The following is a 21,641-nucleotide window of genomic DNA, read 5'->3' on the forward strand; positions in this document are numbered from 1 at the left end:
TACTTGAAACTTTTAAAGTCCAGCTTTGGGAAATTCCTCCCCTTTCTTTCTCTTTCATTTAATCTTTTTAGCATCAAGATACTCAGCAACCCCTCCCCCATAACTTCTGTGCATCGTGTGATGTGAAAAACTGGCAACACAGCTTTATTTATGAATGACATGCACTGGAAGCATGGGCTCTGTTTTCCTTAGAGCTCTCCCTGGTGCACGTGTGGAAGAATATAGATTCTTTTAATGAGCAATGAGATGTTGATTAACTTCTCCGAGGCAGCTCTAAAACTCAAATGCAGAAATGATGCTTTGGGACTGTGGGAGCTACAGGCTGCCACAGGAGATGCTTTTTGAATAAGGTAGTTGCCTCATTTAGGAAGTTGGAAGTGCTAAATGTTTTCCTGTTACCCTTAACATGGCCCCATCGTTCCCTGCAAGAAAGTTTCCAGTACTCAAAAGAATCACATAGCACGGATTGTACAGCACGAGTGATTTAAGCCAAACAACATTTGGTTTTGGTTTGCTGAAGGACATAGCAACAGCCTACCTGTAACCCTTGAATGCCTAAGAATAAAGTTAGACTCTAACTCAACATTATTTCAGTGCAGTATGAACCAACTGTGCAATTCTATGGTGTTTGAGTCTTAAAGAAACATAAAAATACTCCCAGAAGCTAAACACAAAAGTAAACACCCACCTGACATTTGCCAAACTGTCTAAATATCCATGAAGAAGCCAACATTAAATAAATGAATAAATAAAAATCAAATCCCCAGAGTTTTGCAGTACATAGCAAGCGTAAACTACTGTTGCATGCTGAACTTCTCATGTGCGCTGAATGCTTAATGAGAAATGGAAGCAAAGAATCTACTGAGAATATGTCAATATCATCATCTGCAAGTTCTGTCTCACATTACTATGGGGCTGGAGCAGCTTAACTACTGTTGAGCAGAAGAACAGAGTCAGCTTCATTTTTGGTGGGGCAAAATTGACAATAAGGAAAAAAAAATCTGCAGGAAGCTCTTTGCTGTTTCAAGCTAGAAGCTAGATAGAGCATTTCTAGCTAAAAATTCATTGAAAACAGCCTGGATAAGCTGTAAATCAATAGAACTAATATGTCTGTTAGTCCTAAAAAGAAAGTTAGAAGCAGCATTTTGGAAGTCTGTATTTTCAGTACAACAAACAAACCCTTGTTTGGTTGGACAGTTAGTAGCCAGACAAACCCTTGGAACCATGAAAATGAGAAATCAAAAGAAAAGGCCCCAGCATTCCTTGACACTTTCACTTTGCCTCCAATGTTCCCAACAGCACAGGCTAACACTACACAAAGAGTTCAATTCACCTTCAGTAGATAATGAAAAGCAAGACGTACTACAGTATCTTCATCTCTCTCGGTCTCGATTGTGCCACTTAATGACATCATACATCTTATCGACCACGATTTAGAAGTGTGGAGGCTAATCGTTAGATCAGAGTGGATAACAGAGGGGTAAGCCATAATTTTTTCAGAGGGCCCACTCCAAGAAATTTGGTAATAAGTCACAGGCCATGTTTTTCCATCATATTAATGGGAGATGTGTGGCTGGGATGAGTTTGGGGGCTGCAGGTAGCTCCAGTCAGGGACTGGGATGCAGGAGGGGTTTCTGACCTGGGGCAGAGATGTAGGAAAAGGTTTGGGATGTAGTTTGGGTCCAGGGGGTAAGTCTCACCTGGGGCAGGGGACTGGGATGTGGAAGGTGTGAGGTGCAGTTTTTGACCCTGGTATGGAAGTGCTTAGCATAGGGAGCTCCTGGCCAGTGACTCAGCAGGGCACTCAGACAGGCAGCTTTCTGGCTAATGAGAACTGTGAGGAAGGTGCTGAGGGTGGGGACAGCAGATGGAGATCTGATACCTCCCACCCCAAAGGGGTGTGCAGAGACACACTTGCCAGAGGCCTCTCACTGCAGAACTTCTGGGACTGGCATGGCTGTAGCCACAGCACTGAGGCAGACTGCCTAAGCACCCTGATGGGCCATGCGATATTTTCCTCCAGCCCTCACTTAAAGGGTCATGGTGGGCCAGGGGAAAATGTTTGGCAGTTGGGTTTGGCCCATGGGCCATATTTTGCCCATCCCCTGCTATAATTCAATCTGTTTAACACAAACTAATGTACAAACCCAGTTTTAGAATTTAGCAACTCAGCAGCTAAAAGCTATCTACCATGATCGAATACCAAAACTTTTAGCTGACGAGTTGCTGCTAAGGTTTTGGTTCTGCCACAGGAATAACCCCTGTATTTCTACTATCACTCGGAGCAACTTGTGCAAGCTTTAAATATTTATTTATAAAATGCAAGTTTACATATTAGACTGATTTCTAAGGCCTGGGTATGAAAACTTGGTCCCTTACTACTTACCTGAAAAATCGGGGATGTTGAATGTCTAATAAAGACTTTCAGTCACTTAAGTTACATAGGTACAAACAAACCATAAATGTTGAATGGTGTGACAATTCTTTTTCCTTATTCAGTTGTTCAGCTTTCGTTCACTCAACTGTTGTGACATCATCATTGCGCTAGTCTGAAGAAGTGGGTCTGTCCCACGAAAGCTCACCTAATAAACTATTTTGCTAGTCTTTAAAGTGCTACTTGACTGCTTTTTGTTTTGATAGTGTATAGACTAGCACAGCTTACTCTCTGTTACATTAAATCATTGCAGGATAACCTTAATTTGAAATAAATATCCACACACAGATTTAAGAAAGAATGACAAATGGAGGGAATTACCATTGATTTAGTTATTTCAGTTCCAGTTTGTATATAGACAATCCCTGTTTTTCCTTTCAGCAAAGCTTCTATGTCAGATAAGAGCTGAATTTCTAATAATGAAGGAAGGAAAGAAGGAAGAAAGGAAGGAGCAGAGATGTTCATCTCCAGCACGGCCCCTCTAACCTTTATATACCATTCTTTCCAATACAGTATCATAGTGGGAGCACTTCTAGTTTTGCCCTATCTCCATGTCCGCTCTTTGCTTTGTTATTTCCCTTCCAGGTGCTAGAGATGGAATGCTGGGTGCACCCATCAGGAGTGAGCAATCCCTTCCTAACCACGAAGGGCCAAGAGCGAGACCAAGTGGAGGAGGTGAAAGATTCATAGGTTCTAAAGGAGAGAAGGGACCATTGCAATCACCTAGTCTGGCCTGCAGCAAAGCCTTGGTCATCAGACTTTCCCCCTACATAATTCCTTTTTGAAATGGAAAGGCTGGGAAGTTGTAAGGATTTAATAAAGGGACAGGCATAGGGTGGGAGAGGAGAGACTACAGAAAGGGCGAAAAAAGAAATAGGAAGGGAAAGAGAAAAGGGATAATAAGTAGGGAGGGAGGGAAAGGGACATTGACAGAAGAAGAAGAGAATGAGAAGGACACAGATAAGGGAGGAAGACACAGGAGACAGCAGTGTCCCTAAAGTTTGAAGACTAGCATTCCACATTGCGACACTCAGAAATGGAGAGGGACGTTTCAACATTAACATTCCCTTACAATGAGGGGGAGAAATCCTGTGCTCTTGTTTTATAATATACCATAGTGCAAAGTGTATCCTTCCCTTGGTGCACATGTAAAATCCTCAATATATTAGAAGTTGTGCACACTCACCAGAATGAAAATGACTCCCATGTTTCAAAGCATTTTGGCGAGGGGGAAAGGTTAGGACTGGGTGGTGAGAGAGGGAGATAGGATTTGGGTTGCAAAACATATGAAAACTGTTTCGAAATTATGAACCATGGGTTTGATCTTTGGATTTTATACAGACTAACAATAAACCACTTTAAGAGAAGATAAAATTAAGGCTTCTAAAACAGGGCTGCTATGAAATTGCTCTTAACAGCTTATCATAGGAGAGGAATTTTATTGCAAGGTTGCTAGATTCAAGTTGATGAGTTGTATTTATGTAGTTAAAAAGGGGAGCTGAATGCATGGAAAAAGGCTGAAGAAAAGACAGCGTCCAGCTAGTAAACTTAGGTTTCAGATATTTTTATCACCACTTTGATACCACTTATAAATCTTCTGAGTAATGTTCACACATGGCAAAAATGGCCAAGGGAGTTAAATTTAAAAGTGAAAGCAACAAGAAGGAAACCTTACAGTTTTGTACTATAAAATGCTATGTTCTTACAACTCAAAACACAACAGAACTAAATTCCCCCTATGGGCCAGGCAAAGTTGACCTAGAAATAAATCTTCATAATACTGACCACATGGGCGGTTTATATTTCATAATTTCTTTGTCTTCAGCAACAAAGTCACTCGTGTTCTGAAACAAGTCTTGAAGTCTTTACTTAGGCAAAACTCACCGCATTCACCAAGCTGGGACATGTTTGAATAAGGCCTGCCTGCAAATACCTTTGCAATTTAAGTGGCATATTGCACCCAGCTCTAGATTCCAGGAAAATGGTATCTCCTTGCCAAGGCAAATAGGTGGAAAAATAGAAGTAAATGAATGCAAAAAGCATTGCATTCTGAATACATGAAATGTGTTACTACCACTGTCATGCAAGATAACCCAAGTGAAACCAAAGCAAAAATCTCTGACAAAGCCCAGTTTATGAAAATAATCAGAATTCCCAAGTACCGATAGCTTGGTGTTCACCTGGACTGAGGAGGCTGATATGAAAACAACGGTTTTTAAGGGAAAACATCGCAAGTCTTCCTGCTTCTCTTACTGCTCACTGTTGGAACGATTGCTCTAATAGGCACATAGAAAGCATTAGAACTTCTACAGTTATTTGAGCACTCATGCAGCTTCAAGAAAATTGAAAATACCAACTGCCAGCATGGATTCTGGAAGATGTTTCTCATCAGATTAAGAGAAATGTATTAAAAATCTCTTCTCAGAGGACAGAATGTCAGCTGGGCAGCCCTTAGCAAAAAGGACTTTCATGAAACCTGTGTAACCCCAGAGACACTGAGACCCTGTACTAGGCAGGGTGGAGTCTCCACTCTACAGCCTTGACTGTGAGTCAGATGGCCTTTAGGTCATGCGGTAGAACACAGGGCTTTCATCCCTAGGTTGCAGGTTCAATTACTCCTGATGAAGACCCAGGAGCATCAACTTTCTGCTTGGAAGAATTTACGTCTTTACAGCTCAATAAAGGGCCCATATCTTTTTCATTAAAAGAAGGGCTCACTTCCAGAGAACCAGTGATCCCAGAAATTCCTACCCAGCTCAATTCCCAGCTGGAGCAAGTCCAACAGACAAGCAGAACGGACAACTATTTTGCATGGAAAACCAATAATCATTAGATAAACAGGGGTCTTTCCTAGAAATCTTGCCCATAGATGCTGCCTTATGCCCACTGTGTGAGTAATAGTATAGCTATCTGTATTTCTGTGCTTCCACTGTTCAACTCCCAGAGGTATGTCTACACAACAATGTTACTCCAGAACAGTTTATTCTGGAGTTATTATTCCAAAATAAGTATTTTCAGAATAACACATCTACACTACAGGGAAGTCCCAGAATAAGCAAAAGTTATTCTGAAATAGTGTGCCTACACACAATAGAGCCTATTTTAGATCAGAGCCCCTGGAAGTAGTGAAATATGGCTACATAGCAGAATTATTTCAAAATAAAATATTCTGTAATAGTTGATTTCAAAATAGCCATTATTCCAAGCTACACAGCCCCTATTCTGAAATATCTATTTTGGAATAGGTGTTATTCCTCATGGAATGAGGTTTGCCAAATTCAAAATAAGGTGTCCACTATTTCAAAATAGTTTGCGTTTGTGACATATAGACGCTCATAAATTTATTGCAGAATAGAGGCCAATACTGAAATATTCTAACAAACCCCACTTCTCTTTCCCATACTCCTTCCATGGGGTTAAAGACACAGGGATGGGCTTATAAATCATGCTGGCACAAGGGCAACATGCCAGAAGAGTTGTTTCTTCAGCTGTTCCTCCACAGCCAGATGCACATTGGTCAGCAGGCACACTGCAGTTCCAGTGGGCATGGAGATGGAGATGTAGATGTGGATGTGGGGAAGCCGGATTCTTTTCCCTTGGTATGGAAGCCTGGAGATACCCAGTGGTTTCCAACAAGTTCTATCCATCTGGGTAATTAAATGATTTCCACCGCTGAATTATACAGGTGTGTCTTGGAGAACCTCCCTCCGCCCCCAGGCTGCAGGTTGCCAACAGTTTTGCTCATCAGATCACCTTGTGAAGGGAGACGTCATATACACCTCAGTTTTGTATGGTGCTACACATCACCACACAGAATATTAACAAACATTAAGACAGAGCATGTTTTTTAATTATAGGGATTTAAGGCTGTGACACAAGTATCTCTTGTAAGTATTACTATTCCCTTTTGACAAAAGAAGGAAAACAAGCACAGACTTAAATAATTAAATGACTTGGCCAGTATCACATGGGAATTCAGTGGCAGAACTGAGAACAGTTCTTTGCTCTGCTCACTCAAATGTGCTGCCCCTTCTACTATAATTGTGCTCACTTGGTACCATACGTGTAATGACAACATATACTGAAGCCACTTTTGGAAATTAGCACAGATCTAAGAATGCTGATGTCTAGACACAGAAGGACATGGGGAACATGTCACACTTTCTTTCTGACACATCACTGGGCAAGGCCAATACATGAAATTACAAATAAAACTGGATAAGTATGGCCAGGAAGTATCTTGATTATCCTGGAGGTATTTTATGTTTTGTGTGTGCATGCGTGCATGTGTGTGCCCCTTTGCAGCATTTGGAAGAGTATTCAAAAACCTTGAAAAGTGAATCAAGTTCATCTTCTACTAGAAGGATCTATTTAATTGAGTTTTCAAGTTGTATTATGATATTAAGCCTGCCTTAAAAGATCATAAAAGGCAAATAATTATTCCCACACTCACAGTTATCTATTGCATCTTAAAATCAGCCAGAGCCCACTTACTGAGCCAGCTCTCACAGTCTATACCTTACACAGTGTAACAGAAAGAACCTGGAAAGCATTACTGCCAAGGTAGAGTAAAAAAGACACATTGTTATGAGCTTTTATGATTGCATGACCCAAGCTGACTTATGAAGTCCAGTAATGGTGAGAGACTGCATTAGAAACCAGGACAAAGTATTCTGAAAGGTACATATACACATTCCTCCCCTGACTTGACCTGCACCAGCTCCCAGTCAAACCGCGGAGAATTCTACGGCAGAAATAAGCAGGTTTGGCACTGTCTTTTTGACCTGGCTTGAAAAGCCAAACACATAGGCACTACCTACTCGGGATTTTCTGTGTGAAAGAACTAGGCACCTGTACCCTCCAGGTCCTCCAGAAGTATTTTGTTTGAACTAAACGGAAGGATTTTGACAGGGTGGGTAGAGGAACAGACCGAATGGGATGAATGTAGATCCGAGAAGGGAAACACATCACCCTCTACAGAATTAGGCAAAAAAAAGGTAATCCAGCTGTGCACAAATTAACTCTCTGTGCAGCCTCCCTTGGGTGCTTCTGGGCAGCTGGGACCTGGGAGGAGGTAGGACGAGTTCATTGTACAGTGGTTCCAGTGGAGCTGTGGTTTCCATGATATAGGAGGCTCTGCAAAGGCATGGGGATTCTGTGCAGATGTCCCTTACCACCTTCTGGGGATCCCAGGGAGCTGCCAGGTTTGTGGCCTCTTTCGTGGAGAGGATGAGTGGCAAAGCCTGCTCCGACATGGGAGTCCCCTCCCACAGGAGATAATCTGGACCACATAATGGCAAAGAAGGGTACACAGATCATGTGAACTCTGAATAGTTACTCTTAATACATTCCCATTGCCTCTGCATTCTGCGGACAGTAACAGGCAATTAAAACCAAATGCTGAAGAGGCAAGAAAGCATAACAAGACCAGGCAGTCAGGCCTAGTGGCCTTGCAATGGGATTATTCATGTGGTAGCAGGGCAATCTCGTCCCATAAGGAAATGTCTTGGCCATCACTCTGGTCCAAAAAATGAATGTTCTTGGGCTCGACTCCTGTTCAGCCAACACTCCACACCCATTGTACTGTGGGATTATATAGAGCAGAGGCCAAATTCATATCCAGTGGCATGCAGAGACACAGGTCTACTTAAACCAGTTGGGGCAGTTCAGGAGAGCTGGCACAGCAGGAAAGGATAGATAGAACTGTATCATAGAATCAAACAGTAGAATCCTAGGGCTAGACGGGACTCCAGGAGGTCATTAATTCCAACCACCTGCCCCTAACTAAATCATCCCAGCCAGGAGTTTGTGAAGCAGAGACTTGAAAACTTCTGAGGATGGAAATTCTATCATTTTCATATGTAACCCATTCCAGTGCTTGACCACTCTCCTGGTGAAATGGTTTTTCCTAATATCCATCCTAGATCTCCCCTCACTCTAACTTGAGACCATTGCTCCTTGTTCTGCCATCCATCACTGCTGAGAACAGCCTCTCTCCAACCTTTTTAAAACCACCCTCACTTTCAGGAAGTTGAAGTCTGCTATCAAATTGCCTCTCATTCTTCTCTTCTACAAACTAAATAAGCCCAAATCCCTCAGCCTCTCCTTGCAGGTCATGAGCTCCAGCCCCCTAATCATTTTGGTTGCCCTCCACTGGACCTTCTCCAATGCTTCCACTTCTTTTCTATACTGGGGGCCCAGAACTGGATACAATACTCCAGATGTGGCCTCACCCATGCCAAATAAAGGGGAATAATATTTTCTCTAGATCTACTGGAAATGTTCCTCCTAATGCACCCCAATATGCCATTAGCCTTCTTGGCTACAAGTGCACACTGTTGACTGTATGATGATGGTGGCCTAGTTAAAGAAGGAGTGGGTGGTAAGGAGAGCTAGAATGACAAGTTGTATATGGGACATGAGTAGGAGTTGGATGGCATTCAAAAGGAAAGGCACCCAGGCCTAAAGAGGTTGCTAGAACTGCTGGTCCCTGGAACAAGAGTTCAGGAAATAAGGCCGTTGTTGCAGGGAGAGATGGACTTAATCACAGTTTCTCAGACATTTTCTAAATAGTCATCAAATAGTTTATACGAAAATAAAATAGCATTGTTTGGTAATAAATTGTTAACATTATATGGGTAATATTATTCAGCCAACTCCAGTAGTAATATGCTGGCAGGAACCCTGAAAGTTCAAATGGTTCACAGAAGTATTTAAATGGAAGTCCAGACCTCTGGAGATTTCTCCATTTGTTCTGGTGCCACAAAAATTACTTTTGCATATAGGACCCAGAAGTTCTGATCCCTCACATGACGTTTTAACAAGTTAAGTTCTGCAGGGTCCAGATATACAGCTGCTATTACTTGCCTACATTGGAGCACTGATCCTAAAAATAATTCAGCATTTTGTATATGCATATTTATATATACATGTATCCACATAAAGAAACACACATTGACTCAGACACTTCGGGCAGGATGTTTAGCTGGTATAAACTGGCACAGCTCTGCTGAAGCCAGTTTACAACAGCTAAGCATTTGGCTTACTGCTTACACTGAAAGAAACTGCCTGGTGTACCTGTGTGACTCTGCCCACTATAGATGGAATCAGAATCACTCAATGGTGACAGGAGCTACACAGCTAAAGGCTCACCCAGGCTCTTCTTCAGTTCATGTGACAGAGACCTGTGCTTTTGGATCAGGACGATCGTATTTCTCTCTAATGTCAGTGAAATTCTGAGTGATCATAGCATGCAGTATAATGAAAATAAAAAATAAATTCAAAGTCAGGGTGGGCAATAATTTTTGACAAGGGCGCCAAGAATTTGGTAAGTGGTCAAGAGGTGCATTCATCCATGATATTAATGGAGGAAGCAGGAAATAGGATGGAGGTTGGGTGCAGAAGGGAACTCAGGATGGGGGACTGGTATGAAAGAGAGGGTAGGGGTTCTGGGAGGGAGATTGGGTAGACAAGTGTGTTGAGACAGTGAATTGGGGTGCGGGGCCTGGGAGCAGGAATGAGAGTGCAGAGGATTGGGTTACATGGGAAAGAGGTGTAAGGGGGCAGAGGGTGGGGGAGGAGAGGCTGGGGTAATGACAAGATAGATAACTCTGATGTCGAGGCACCCATTTTTATCTTGCTTCCTTTGAAAGGATAGTTTTAACAAGAATTAAAACTTCAGATTACAGGCCAATCAATCACTGATGTTTTCATAATACTGAATTGAGGTTAAATCTGAAAGTTCTGTCTTGTGATGACATTGAAAGGGGTTTTATTTTGACTCAGTACATAGAACTTTATTGAAGGCCCGTTACAAAAAAAACAAAAGACAGACGTCAAAGTTAATTGCATAATGTGAAAGCACTTTGCCTAGGTTCAAAAGCCCAATCACTTCTATACTAAAGCACCTACCTAAAACTGAAGCACTGTCATAAATGCTTGTGCAACATACAAGGTAACTTAAATGGCTCATTTAAGAGTTGTACAAACCAAGATCTCCGGTAGTCTAACAAGACTCAATGATCCACTACCTTGAAAATTGAATCATCAGTAAATTCCCGTTACCTCTAAAATAAGCCCGCTCCTTCAACTCCACACAGTCCCAGATACATGGCTTATGATGTGCTAGGTCCTAGGCCTGAAGTGAGCTCAGGTAGGAGGAGTTCCATTAGCTGTAAAGAGTTCCATTAGCTCCAAGCACAGCGCTTGTTGCAGGAGGCTTGGTTTTGCCTTTTACTGCTGTGGGAATTTGCCTAGCAGACTGGGGCTGAAGCTTGCCTCACTGAGGCTAGCACTGACACGAACTGATTTCCCACACAGGATACTTGATATCCACTACAATTCAAGCACCTTAAAATTCCTCCTGTCTTCTGGACACATGCTGGCCTGTAAGGGGAATGCTACTGAAGAACACTGTGGTCCCTCAGAATGCTCCCTCCTTGCAGACAGATAAAATGTTAATGCTGTATAACTGTAAAAGGCAGCCTGTGCTTACATAAACCACAAACTGGGGATCAGGTGTGCAAAATATGGAGTGCCTCATGGCAAGGGTTTGGTCTATACCAGGGGACATACCCCCTCGAAGGGAGGTGGACCAAAGTCCTGCTCCCTGCATCTGCAATGTCATTAGCAAGGGATAAAGCCAGCCTTGTAACGGGCCACTCTCCTGTGCGATGATGCTGCTGCCTCCCCACAGCCCAGCACCCAGCCCCATTCCTGCCCCATGCTTGGGCAAAGCCCAGCATGCAGCCCACCCCCCACTGGTCCTCCAGCTGTCCTTGCACTGCCATTTGCTGGGCAGCTGGGCTGCCACCTCCTCCTCCCCCTCCCCCACACCACCTGGCTGCACTCCTGTACTCTGCAGTGCACCAGCAGGACTGCACCTGCCCCTTCCCATACGGTTGCTGCTGCTCTAGGGAGACCCCCAGCATGGCAGTGAGCCAGGGATGCTGTGTGCATGGCAAGGCAGGAAGAAGCCCCTTTCACCTGGCACCCCAGCATGGGACTTCTGTGCTTTACTGAGACTTAGAACCACAGAATCATAGGGCTGGAAGGGACCCCATGAGGTCATCTAGTCCAGCCCCCTGCCTAGAGCAGGATCAACCCACCCAAGTCATCCCAAACAGGACCTTGCCAAGCCGAGACTTAAAAACCTTGAGGGATGGAGAATCCACCACCTCTCTAAGCAATGCATTCCAGTGCTTCACCACCCTCCTGGTGATGTAGTTTTTCCTGATATCTAACCTACAGCTCTCCCTCTTCAACTTCAGACCATTACTCCTTGTTCTGCCATCTGACACCACTGAGAACAGTTTCTCACCCTCTTCTTTAGGGCTCCTCTTCAGGAAGTTGAAGGCCACTATTAAATCACCCCTAAGCCTCCTCTTCTGTAAACAAAACAAGCCCAAATCCCTCAGACTATCCTCATAGGTCTTGTGCTCCAGCCCCTGAATCATTTTGGTTTCCCTCAGCTGAACCTGCTCCAGCACATCCACATCCTTTTTATACTGGGGGGCCCAAACTGGACACAACATTGCAGATGTGGCCTCGCCAGTGCTGAATAGAGGGGAACAACCACCTCTCTAGATCTGCTTGAAATGCTCCTCCTAATGCACCCTAGTATGTCGTTAGCCTTCTTAGCTACAAGGGCACACTGTTTACCCATATCCAGCCTTTCATCCACCACTTTTAAAACCTTTTAAAAGTGACTTTTAAAATCTCACCCCAGATCAATAATCCCTCTAATCTTTCCACCCTGCCCTGCTCCCCTGCATGACCTCTGCTGGCTCCCCATCTCCCCGTTGCCTCACTCCCACCCCCACAGCCTCCACCGCCACCAAGGGTACATGGCACTTCACTTCTGGGAGATCACTACACACTTCCAGGGCCATCTGTAGGGCCCTGCTAATTGCAGGGATGAGAAATGGGGCCCATCTTAAAACAGTTGCTTACTCCTGTTCTATACCATGACAACATTTGAATTTTCCTGATATGAAGACAGAACCTCTTTGTTTAGAAAAATCATGAACAGATAGCATAGAGGAAAATGCTTTCAGATTAGATAAATACCAGTGAAGTAAATCATGTGTCCCTTTACCAGGAAAAGAAAAAAAAACCAAACAATATTAAGTATGAACAAGAACAACAGGTTGTGATTTAACTTACCCTATGATAATGCAAGAGATGGCAGTTCCCAAAAAGGCATAGGTTAAAATTGATCCTAAATTACGAAAAAAATGTCTCTGGGGAAACAAAGTATGAAAAATACAATGTAAAATTTATCAGAGTTCATCTTAGAAACTTAAATTGAAGTTCAAACACTGAATTTAGAAGTCCCTTGCAAGCCATTCAGTCTGTTGCTTTGGCAGCTCTTCAGGATTGGAAAAAGACCAAATCAACCATAGGCTTCAAACACACTTTTGAAAATATGATCTAAGACCCTCTCATGTTCTGTCTGAGTGTCTACAGGTCAGTGGTCTTCCATTTTCTCATATGAAGTATGAATTGCATGCTCATGTGTGAAACAGTTAGCAGTTGAAATGAAAGCTACGGTTCTTAATGACCAATATAACTAGTACAATGAATCCTCTCCCTGACACAGTTGTGGGGCCCAATTCTGAAAGGTAGAAAGATGTTCCACACATGCTGAGCTTCGGTGATGTCAAGGGCCTGTGAATGGGCACAGCCTTTCACCCACACATTGAAGTACAAGATCAGAGCCTTAACTAAGTGCAATGGAAGCAGAATGAGGCCCACAGGTTTGAATTCTTAAATAGCTCTTTTTCATTTTCTTCTCGGATATGAATTGGCTTAAATAACTAAATTGACAATTAACTAGATGTTTCACCTCACCAGTGTAACAACAGCACTGCAAAATAGCCATCATGCCAGCTGTCATTTAACAGAGAAATCACTTACCTTCTTTAAACTATATCCAGCATGAAATATAATGGGTGGCAGTAAAACATTGAAGAAAATCGAAGGATCAAATGTCATCTGCCAGAAAAGACAAAGATGCAGAGTAAGGAAAAAGTAGCCATTCAGTTTTCCATGGAAGGGTTTAAGTGAAAGTCATGCCATTTTAAAAATCAGACTTAATAAATTACTCTTGAAAGAGTGGAAATTGGACAAATTACTCATTTATCATCTGAATAAATACTAGTTTAGAGTTCCCTACTGAATGTGTATGCAGTACCAGTTGAATCTCTGAAATCCAGGACTCTGGCAGGACCAAATATATTGCTGGACCAGAGAGCCCTAGTAGCTAGGAGCAGGGACCAGCTGAGAGTCTGGCACTCGGGGTCCCCAGCCAGGGCTGGGCAGTTGCAGCTGGGACCAGGCCAAGGGTGACTGGAAAGCTGTGAAGCAGGTTGGTGGCCCAGAGGGGAACCCAGGAGTGGGGCCAGAGACCAGCAGGTTGGCATTAACTTCCCCTGGTTCGGCAAAATCCTTGATTCAGGAACAGCCAGGTCCCATAGATGCCAGACCAGAGAGACCCAACCTGTAGAATTCTGAACACAGAACACAGGCAAATTACTTTTCACATGTTGAGATGAGTAATGTTGACTATTGTTTTGGGTAAGGGCTCCCCAGTCTGACCTAAGAATGCTTAAGTTTGCCCTTTACCCTTGACCACAGCTCTGAGGAGCCGTAGGAGATATTATCTGGAAGTAGGTTGTAGGACCAACAGCAATTGCATGAATCTGCAAATGATGTAATACCAGCACAAGGGTTTATTGCACTTAATAATGGGGTTTATAATTACATATCTGAGATGGTCATTACATACAGATTAATTTCTCTTGGTTAGTTACAGAAAAGCAGTATATGATTACAAATATACCTAGAATGACACCATAATTATAGTCACAGAGAGGTAATAAATAATAAACTAATGCATTTACCAGAATAAGAGTTTTCCAGATCTGAAGAAGTGGGTCTGTCCCCTGAACATTCATCACCTAATAAATTATCATTTTTAAAGTGCTACAGGACTGCTTTTTTGTTTTGCGACCATAAATTACTCTTACACTCCCTCCAGATGGACTTGAGGAGGTGCAGGACCAGCTTCACTTCATTTGTGGTGAGAAATGTGATAGTGTTATAGTGGAGGAAAACTTTAAAGATTTAGAGAAAGACTAGTACTAGTAGAAAGAAGAAAATGGAACAGACCAGACCACCAGCAGCAGCAGCAGCAGCAGCAGCAGATCTGTTGGCCATGGACTATTATAGGTCTTCTTAAGTTATTTTTTAAAGCCAAAACTTCACTTTGACACTATAAGATTTTGAACCCTATGTACAACTCATTGGGAATGGAACTAACAGCCTCCTTGAATATGCATATATCACATCACATTGCAGCCTCATTAACAACCTCCAAAAATGGGCATTTGGGACAAGATACCACCTAACAGTCCTTGGTGACTTAGGCCTCCACTTTGCAATACACAAGGTGGTTGATCCAACAGGGCCATAACATCTTGGCTCCGCACAATATAAAAATGCTGTCTACTAGCTAAACTACTGATCACCTTCTGAAAGATCACTTTCAAAACGGCACTGTAGTGTAGATGTAGCTCTGATGTTTTGCTGTCTCTAAGGAAATATATTCAGTTAGTGGGCTTTTAATGTGCTTAGTTATTAACAGTTCAGCTAATTTACCAGTGACATCTGGTAGCTCTTCATTATCTTTCTGTTCCTATTTGTACAGACAGTGCAGGAGAAACCACCATGGCAATGGAACTGAACTATCCTTTCAGTGGCACAGCTTATCTATCTTCTGCACTGCTGGAAAGCAATGTGCCCTTGTGTCTGGAAATCGGAGGGGCACTAGCTCCATCATGATCATTGGAATGCCACACTGAGGAGAAAATGGCCTGTCTTGGAAGCAGCAGGGGGTTGCATTATATTTTCCATGTACAATGTGATGAGACACTTTTATTCTGCTCAGAACCATAGTAACTGTGCTCTGCATGGGGCAATGCACAGCTCACTATTCATTCCTCAAACCAGGGGTGTGCCACTGTGCTACAACCCAGCCCTTCCTGGCCTCTACTCCATCCCAAAGCCTGGGATAACAGCAGCTATTGCTCCATACAACCAAATGCAAGCTGTTAGGCACTGAGACCAGTGTAATCCTGGCTAAACTCATTCACAAGTCTCTGCTAAGTACCAGTCTATTTGGGTTCCCATTGTAGCTTCCTTAGAGTGATGAGGTGGAGGGCTACCCGTGTGTTACCCAGGAAGTCAGAATAGCTCAGGGTGGTCCTCTTTGGCCTTAAATAGCAATAAAATTCTATGTCCCCCCCAGACCTACTCAAAAGATCAGGCAATGCTGAGTTGTATGTATAAGCCCTTTGCTTTGGGGTGAATTTCACTTCAGTAGAATAGACAGAGAGCATTACTTATGGAACAAGGTGAAACGACTTTAAAAAAGTAAGAATCTGTGGCCTACATTTGAATGGAACCTTTTTGCAGGTTCAGGTGTAATTTATTCCTCTTTTTCAATTGTCACACAATTCTGCGCTTCCCAGTTCTGTTTTAAGATGAGGAACAGGGGGTCCAAAATAGCAGAGGACCAGCAGGTGGTCTGACAAATGCAGGGGACACTAACAGGTGTGGGGAGGAGTCTGTTCCTGTGAAGCTTCCATTTCAAATTTTCAAAGCCAATAGATTCCTGACATTCAAATAAATTTAGTATAAAGATCTGAACACTGGGGTCCAAATTCAGTTCAGATGTCTTTTGAGGTTGATCCAGCCCAGTGCTTAATTTGCAATGAAGGAGTAGCTGGCGCCCAAGCAATTTTTGCACTCTCTTAACTGTGGCAGTCAGCCCAGCAGTGCTGAGCTCTGACACGCTGAGCTTAGAGGTGCTGGAGCTTGGCCCTAGCACAAACTGAGCACAGAGCCAGCAACCACTTGCTGAGATCAGTGACAATCTTCGAGACGTGAAAGGCATTGGTATTTAAAATAGTTTATCTACTTTTAAAATGTTCCTGTTAATATGATTCTGGGAACACTTCTGTAGCTGTGCGACAGCAGAGCCAGTGCTAGCTTTGCCAGATGTCAAAGGATAATATTCAGTATTCTTCAGGTGTGATTCTGTGCTCAGATATGCAGGCATACCCCACTGCACAGCTTTAAAAATCCCCAAATGCACGTGTATGCAAGTAAGTGGAGTGGTCAGCAAGACCACATCAAGGATTAGAGTCAAAGCCTGATCACTGTTGGAAGATTCTTTGTTTTTATGCAGATGGGTTATTCACTGGGAATATTCCAGACTATGAACAATTACATCAATGTGAGCATTTTTATGCAGAGCTCTCTCTCTGCAGGAGAGCTAGCTTGCACCACTTGGGAGGCTGTGTTTTTCCACGCTGATGGGAGATCAGGGATGGTCTGCATAGAAAGTCTTTCACCAGATGTTCTGCAGCAGTGCAGCTAGAGTGGTACAGCTACACTACTGAAGTTGCTGTATGTATAGACATACTGTTAAAACTTAGAGCAGCAATGTGTGTGGTCCCAGTCCTCCAAGGTGCCTGGCACCCTCCATTGAATGGACTTAAGGAGGAGTAGGGGTCATGTCCTTTCTGTCGACCTTGTGAGCCATCCTACAGAATTCTGTATCAGGGACCTACTTTTACATTCAAAGGGTTCCAAAGACCAATGGAAGAAAATTCTAGAGGACATTTCTATACGGGAATCCCTATGAGGCCTTTTAAATTTAAAATTTCAGGGGCCAGTCCCGAGAAGCATTTAGGAACTCATCCAAAGTGTTGAAGAACAGAGCCACAAATGGATTTAAGTGCCTAAAGCCCAGCATTAGGCACCACTGCGATCCACAACACTCCCACTCTGCTGCCTCCTACTGCTGTAGGGGCCTGAATGTTAGACGCCTACAACTTCTCTAAGGGCATATCTACATAGCTGTGGCTCCCAAGCAGAAATAAGTCTCTCTCTATTTAGGCATCTACCCCCAAGAGACGGTTGGATATTAAAATGAGTCCCTCTCTCTCCCATAATGCTATCAGCTAGTTTAGACACATCGCTGGCTAGTGGACTAGCTTTAGTGTTCCCACTTCCTGCAGTCACCCTTCTGCCCCAACACTGGATCCTAGACAATTTATTCAGCATTTATGGATTTCAGGGGTTGACAAGAAACGTAAAAGTTAGGCACTACAATGCCTAAGTCCTTTTGTGGATCTAGGTCTGAGTGATAGACTTCCTCCCGTTCAGAGGGCTCACCAAGATGCAAAAGGCCCTAAGCATCTTATAGGATTCGGCAACCCAAAAACTAAACATAAATGCCAGTCTATTTCAGATCACTCTTTCGATAGAAGTTTACAGTCATTTAACAGCTCCCAGAAAAATTCTTGGTTGATAGGAAAACATGTGCCATTTGCAAAAGTATGCATTCCTTTCTATGCTTTTCCCAAATGGTCTGTTTGTAGTGGGAAATGTTTTGGTTCAGAGATGCAATGTTAACCGCCCAAATTTGCAGGCTTGGAGTCATTAGAGCACTTCTTCTCCTCCACAATTACAAAGAGAACTAGAATGTGTTGCAGCAGAGTCTCCATGAGTGAGGGAACGTCCAAATTAGGCAGTTCACTAGGGGCCCCTCAAAGAAACAGACCACAAGCTCTTAGTGGATTTAAAGCTCTTACTGGATGCAAAACCAGTGGATGACCCTCCAGTTAGGATTCAAAGATTTTGGCTATAGCTAATGTGATTTTCTTCCACTACTGAACACATTCCAAAGAAAGCACGTATAGCAGCAGAATTGTCATCTAGATCCTTGATGGGGTAGCCACTCATGGCAGATGAAAAAGCATTAGAAAAAGATGACAAAGCCTAAACTTTGCTCTTGCAGCAATTAAAGGATTTCAGCAAATTGGAGATAAACAGACTCAGCATTATCAAAGGAGTCAATTTCCAACTGATCTATCCCCACACTGAGAGGGCCAAAATGACTTTTCATATGCCAGAATGCCTGCTTCTGAAGGATGGCACCTTCTTATCCTTTTGAACTCCTCCTGCCAAAATGATAAACAGATGCATTATTATAGTGGATTGCGTCTCGCAGTAGTTTGATTTAGCTAAACTTACACAGGCTCCTTCAGCACAGGTGATGCAGAAACTAAAGTCAATACATTGATTAGTGCTGGAGTCCTTGTAGTCCACATATCTGATAATAGGCCTCAATTTACCTCTAAAACATTCCTATGTTTTGCACAGAACTTTGATTTTGAACATGATAGGAGGAGTCCACACTGCCTCCAGAATAACAGGGAGGTGGAAAGAACAATGAAGATTTTAGAAGACTTCTGCAAAAATCAGTGATCCAATAAAAAGGCACTCCTAAGCTTCTAGCTCAAAACCACCAGCATCTGGATTATCTCCAGCAGAACTTCTGACAGGATGACAAATAAACACACCTTTGTCTGTGGCAACAATACAGTTTAAACCTGAGTAGTTTGACCTGATAGAATTTCAACAATGGGACGCTGAACTCAAAATTCAGCAACCACAGGAGATCCATATGCAGCACAGGACAAATGTGCTACCTGAACTGACAGTGAATTGTGCCAACGGGCCAGTGCTTGGGGACCCTGGAAAAATGGAGACTCCACACTGAACCCCACTCCCTCCTGGTAAGAGTGCTGGGTGGGCAGAGCCTCTGTGCCCCAACCCTGCTCCCAGGGAAGTACAAGGGTCACATGCAAACACACACAAAACACCCCCCCAACCCCTTCACTGGCAGCACCACAAGGGGAAAAGAGCAGCAAGGCAGCTCCAGCTCACAGAGATCTCCAGCTGTGCTGAATTGCTTCTGGATGAGTGTAGAGGTGGTCCTGGCCCTGTCCCAGAGTGGTCTCGCCCAAGAGCAGAGCAATCTAGAGCCGTGCTCTAGCTTGTGCTACTCTGGGGCTGCACTCCTTCTGGGGAGGAGCAGCTCCACAGCTGGACTCCCCAGAAGCAGCGTGGCACTGCCAGTGAAACAGGCAGTCGGGGAGAGCAGAGGTGAAGCAAGAGCAGGATAGAGGGGGCTGTTCCCCAGGTGCCTCTGATCTACTGCCTTCAAAAAAGCTACATCCCTTTTTCTCACGGATGTATGAAATCTGTGTAAAGAATTGCAACCTTGGGATTTGAACTCGATATGACAAATAGCGTAGCTGGTAGGCAAGGCCGATTTAGAGTAACAATCCTAGGAATTTGTGGATCTTGTCCAGTTTATCTCTTGCACAGAAATTCAAAAGAAAAGAAAAACACTTCATTTGTCTTGACTCTCCTTGAGCGTTTGTGCCTGTCCTGGGGACTGTTCTATCTTATTCCATGTGACACCTGGTGCCTAGGGTTGCTAGTCACATGGTGTTTAACTGGAACACCTGTTTCAAAATGGATCCTGACAGCTCCAGTCAGCGGTGCAGCAGGGCTCAGCCTAAGGTCTGTTCCCTATCTGCCTCAGCTCCCACTTGCTTGGATAAGTGGCCAAGAGGTCCCTGTGGCCTGAGGTTACATACACTGCCCCTGCTTGAGTCCTGGCTCCATCCCACAGCTCCCATTTGCTGGGAACCACAACCAGTGGGAACTGCAAGGACAGTGCTTGAGGGAATGAAGGCAATGCATGAAGCATGCCCGCCCACCCCCATGGGGCTGTGGGTACCTGGCAACCCATTCTTGCAGCTGAAAATTCACAGAATACGGTTCCATTCAAACTCCCCGAAAGCCCCCTCCTTCCATGGCATGCCCCTACAGCAGGGTGGGGATGATTGCTAATACAAGAGCTGCCATAAACCAGCTTTACACCAACAGCCAGCTCCCACTTCTTGGTGTGTGAATGTGATGGAAAGGGGTCAGAACACAGAAAGGATTCTAGCCAGCTGCTTTGGGTGTGGTCGGGAACACATTTTGTTCTGTGAGTGCCATTGTGGAAAGCAAAGACGTGATTAAAACGGAATATTGCCTAGAGTTCAAACAAAGTGCATTCCATGTTCTATATGTATGAAACAGACGTATTTTACAGTGGTTTTTTGCTTCTTCAACAAAAGACTGGGGAAGAAAAACAATGTACATTTGCATTATAAAATAAGCACTCATTAAAATGGTTTCTCAAATGTCATGTTAGAACAAACGTAGGTCTGAACAAAAAGAAAGAATGGTCAGACTTTATGGCAGTGGTATAGTGCCCATATTCCCATTAAAATCAGGTCTCTAGAGAAAGCAAAGATAGTGTTCTGCTTTTTAAACTTCATCTCAAGTAACTCCCACTGCAACATGACCCTGTTTACAGCTGAGCACAGAGACACAAAAGACATTATAATAAGCCCGTGTAATTCATTGTTCTGTCCAGGGTCTCTACTACATGTAATACCTTTAAACGTGACAACAACATGTCATTAGCGTAATGGCTTGCAATTCCTTGATCCAGATAAAATGTTTTTTTTTTAAATGGCTACAATATGCTAGATGGATTATTTAGCTTTATAACAAACAGACCAGACTGCAAAATTGCTTCCGTCTTCTTACCAGCAGATAGTTTGATTCAATAAACAGGAAGTGAGAACTCAGCACATTTTTTTTAAACTTTTCTGCTTACTCTGAAATATTAAACTAATGTGAACTGGCTGGCAAATAATGGGATGTGATAAATTTAGCTACACTGACAACTTTATGGGAAATAAGATGAAGAAAGAACTTTTTACTACTAATTCTTCCAAATCAAGAGTCTCAAATGTCACATTAACATGGGAATTAAGTCAGTAAGTAAATTCATTAAACTTTTTTCCATAGGCATCAGAAACCCTAATTGCATGTTTTTGTTATTCAAAACAATCCTATGACACACAAAAAATTATAAATCATGGCACAGGCTAATCACTGCTGAGGAGGCTTGGGAGTCTTTTATGAAGTCAAAGGGGAATTGTAGTTTGCATAAAACAAATCAAGATATAAGCCAAAATACAAGCATTTTTTTATTACTACATTTAAACCAAAGGCAGGAAAGGTTCTTCATGGCTTGTTTTCCCCATCCTAAATTCTGCTGAAATTTTATTTAAAAACAAGGGCATTTGTTGCATATGTCAAGTGAAGGTGGAGTAATAGTCCTGCAGGTGCAGTTTGCAGAAGTAGCATCTGCAGCATATTCCACCCTCCCAGTGGCCTGAAAAAAAGACAGCACACTAACTCCACAGAGCTGAGGTGCGAGACA

The 21,641-nt window shown here is 43.2% G+C and overlaps 1 protein-coding gene across 3 annotated transcripts in view; it reads right to left on the reverse strand.

The window, feature by feature from the left end:
- Nucleotides 1-21,641, reverse strand: part of SLC9A9 (solute carrier family 9 member A9) — a 325,761-nt gene that overhangs the window by 294,415 nt on the left and 9,705 nt on the right. For all 3 annotated transcript variants that reach the window (XR_012646757.1, XM_075003792.1, XM_075003793.1), the window contains exons 3-4: nucleotides 13,352-13,429; nucleotides 12,599-12,675 (exon numbers count right to left, since the gene is read on the reverse strand). Coding sequence is in view for 2 of the 3 variants with exons in the window: in XM_075003792.1 (XP_074859893.1) it covers nucleotides 12,599-12,675; nucleotides 13,352-13,429 (155 nt within the window). In the remaining variant the exon portion in view is untranslated. The remainder of the gene's footprint in view (nucleotides 1-12,598; nucleotides 12,676-13,351; nucleotides 13,430-21,641) is intronic.

This window comes from Carettochelys insculpta, chromosome 10 (assembly GCF_033958435.1).
Source record: "Carettochelys insculpta isolate YL-2023 chromosome 10, ASM3395843v1, whole genome shotgun sequence".
Taxonomy (NCBI): Eukaryota; Metazoa; Chordata; order Testudines; family Carettochelyidae; genus Carettochelys; species Carettochelys insculpta.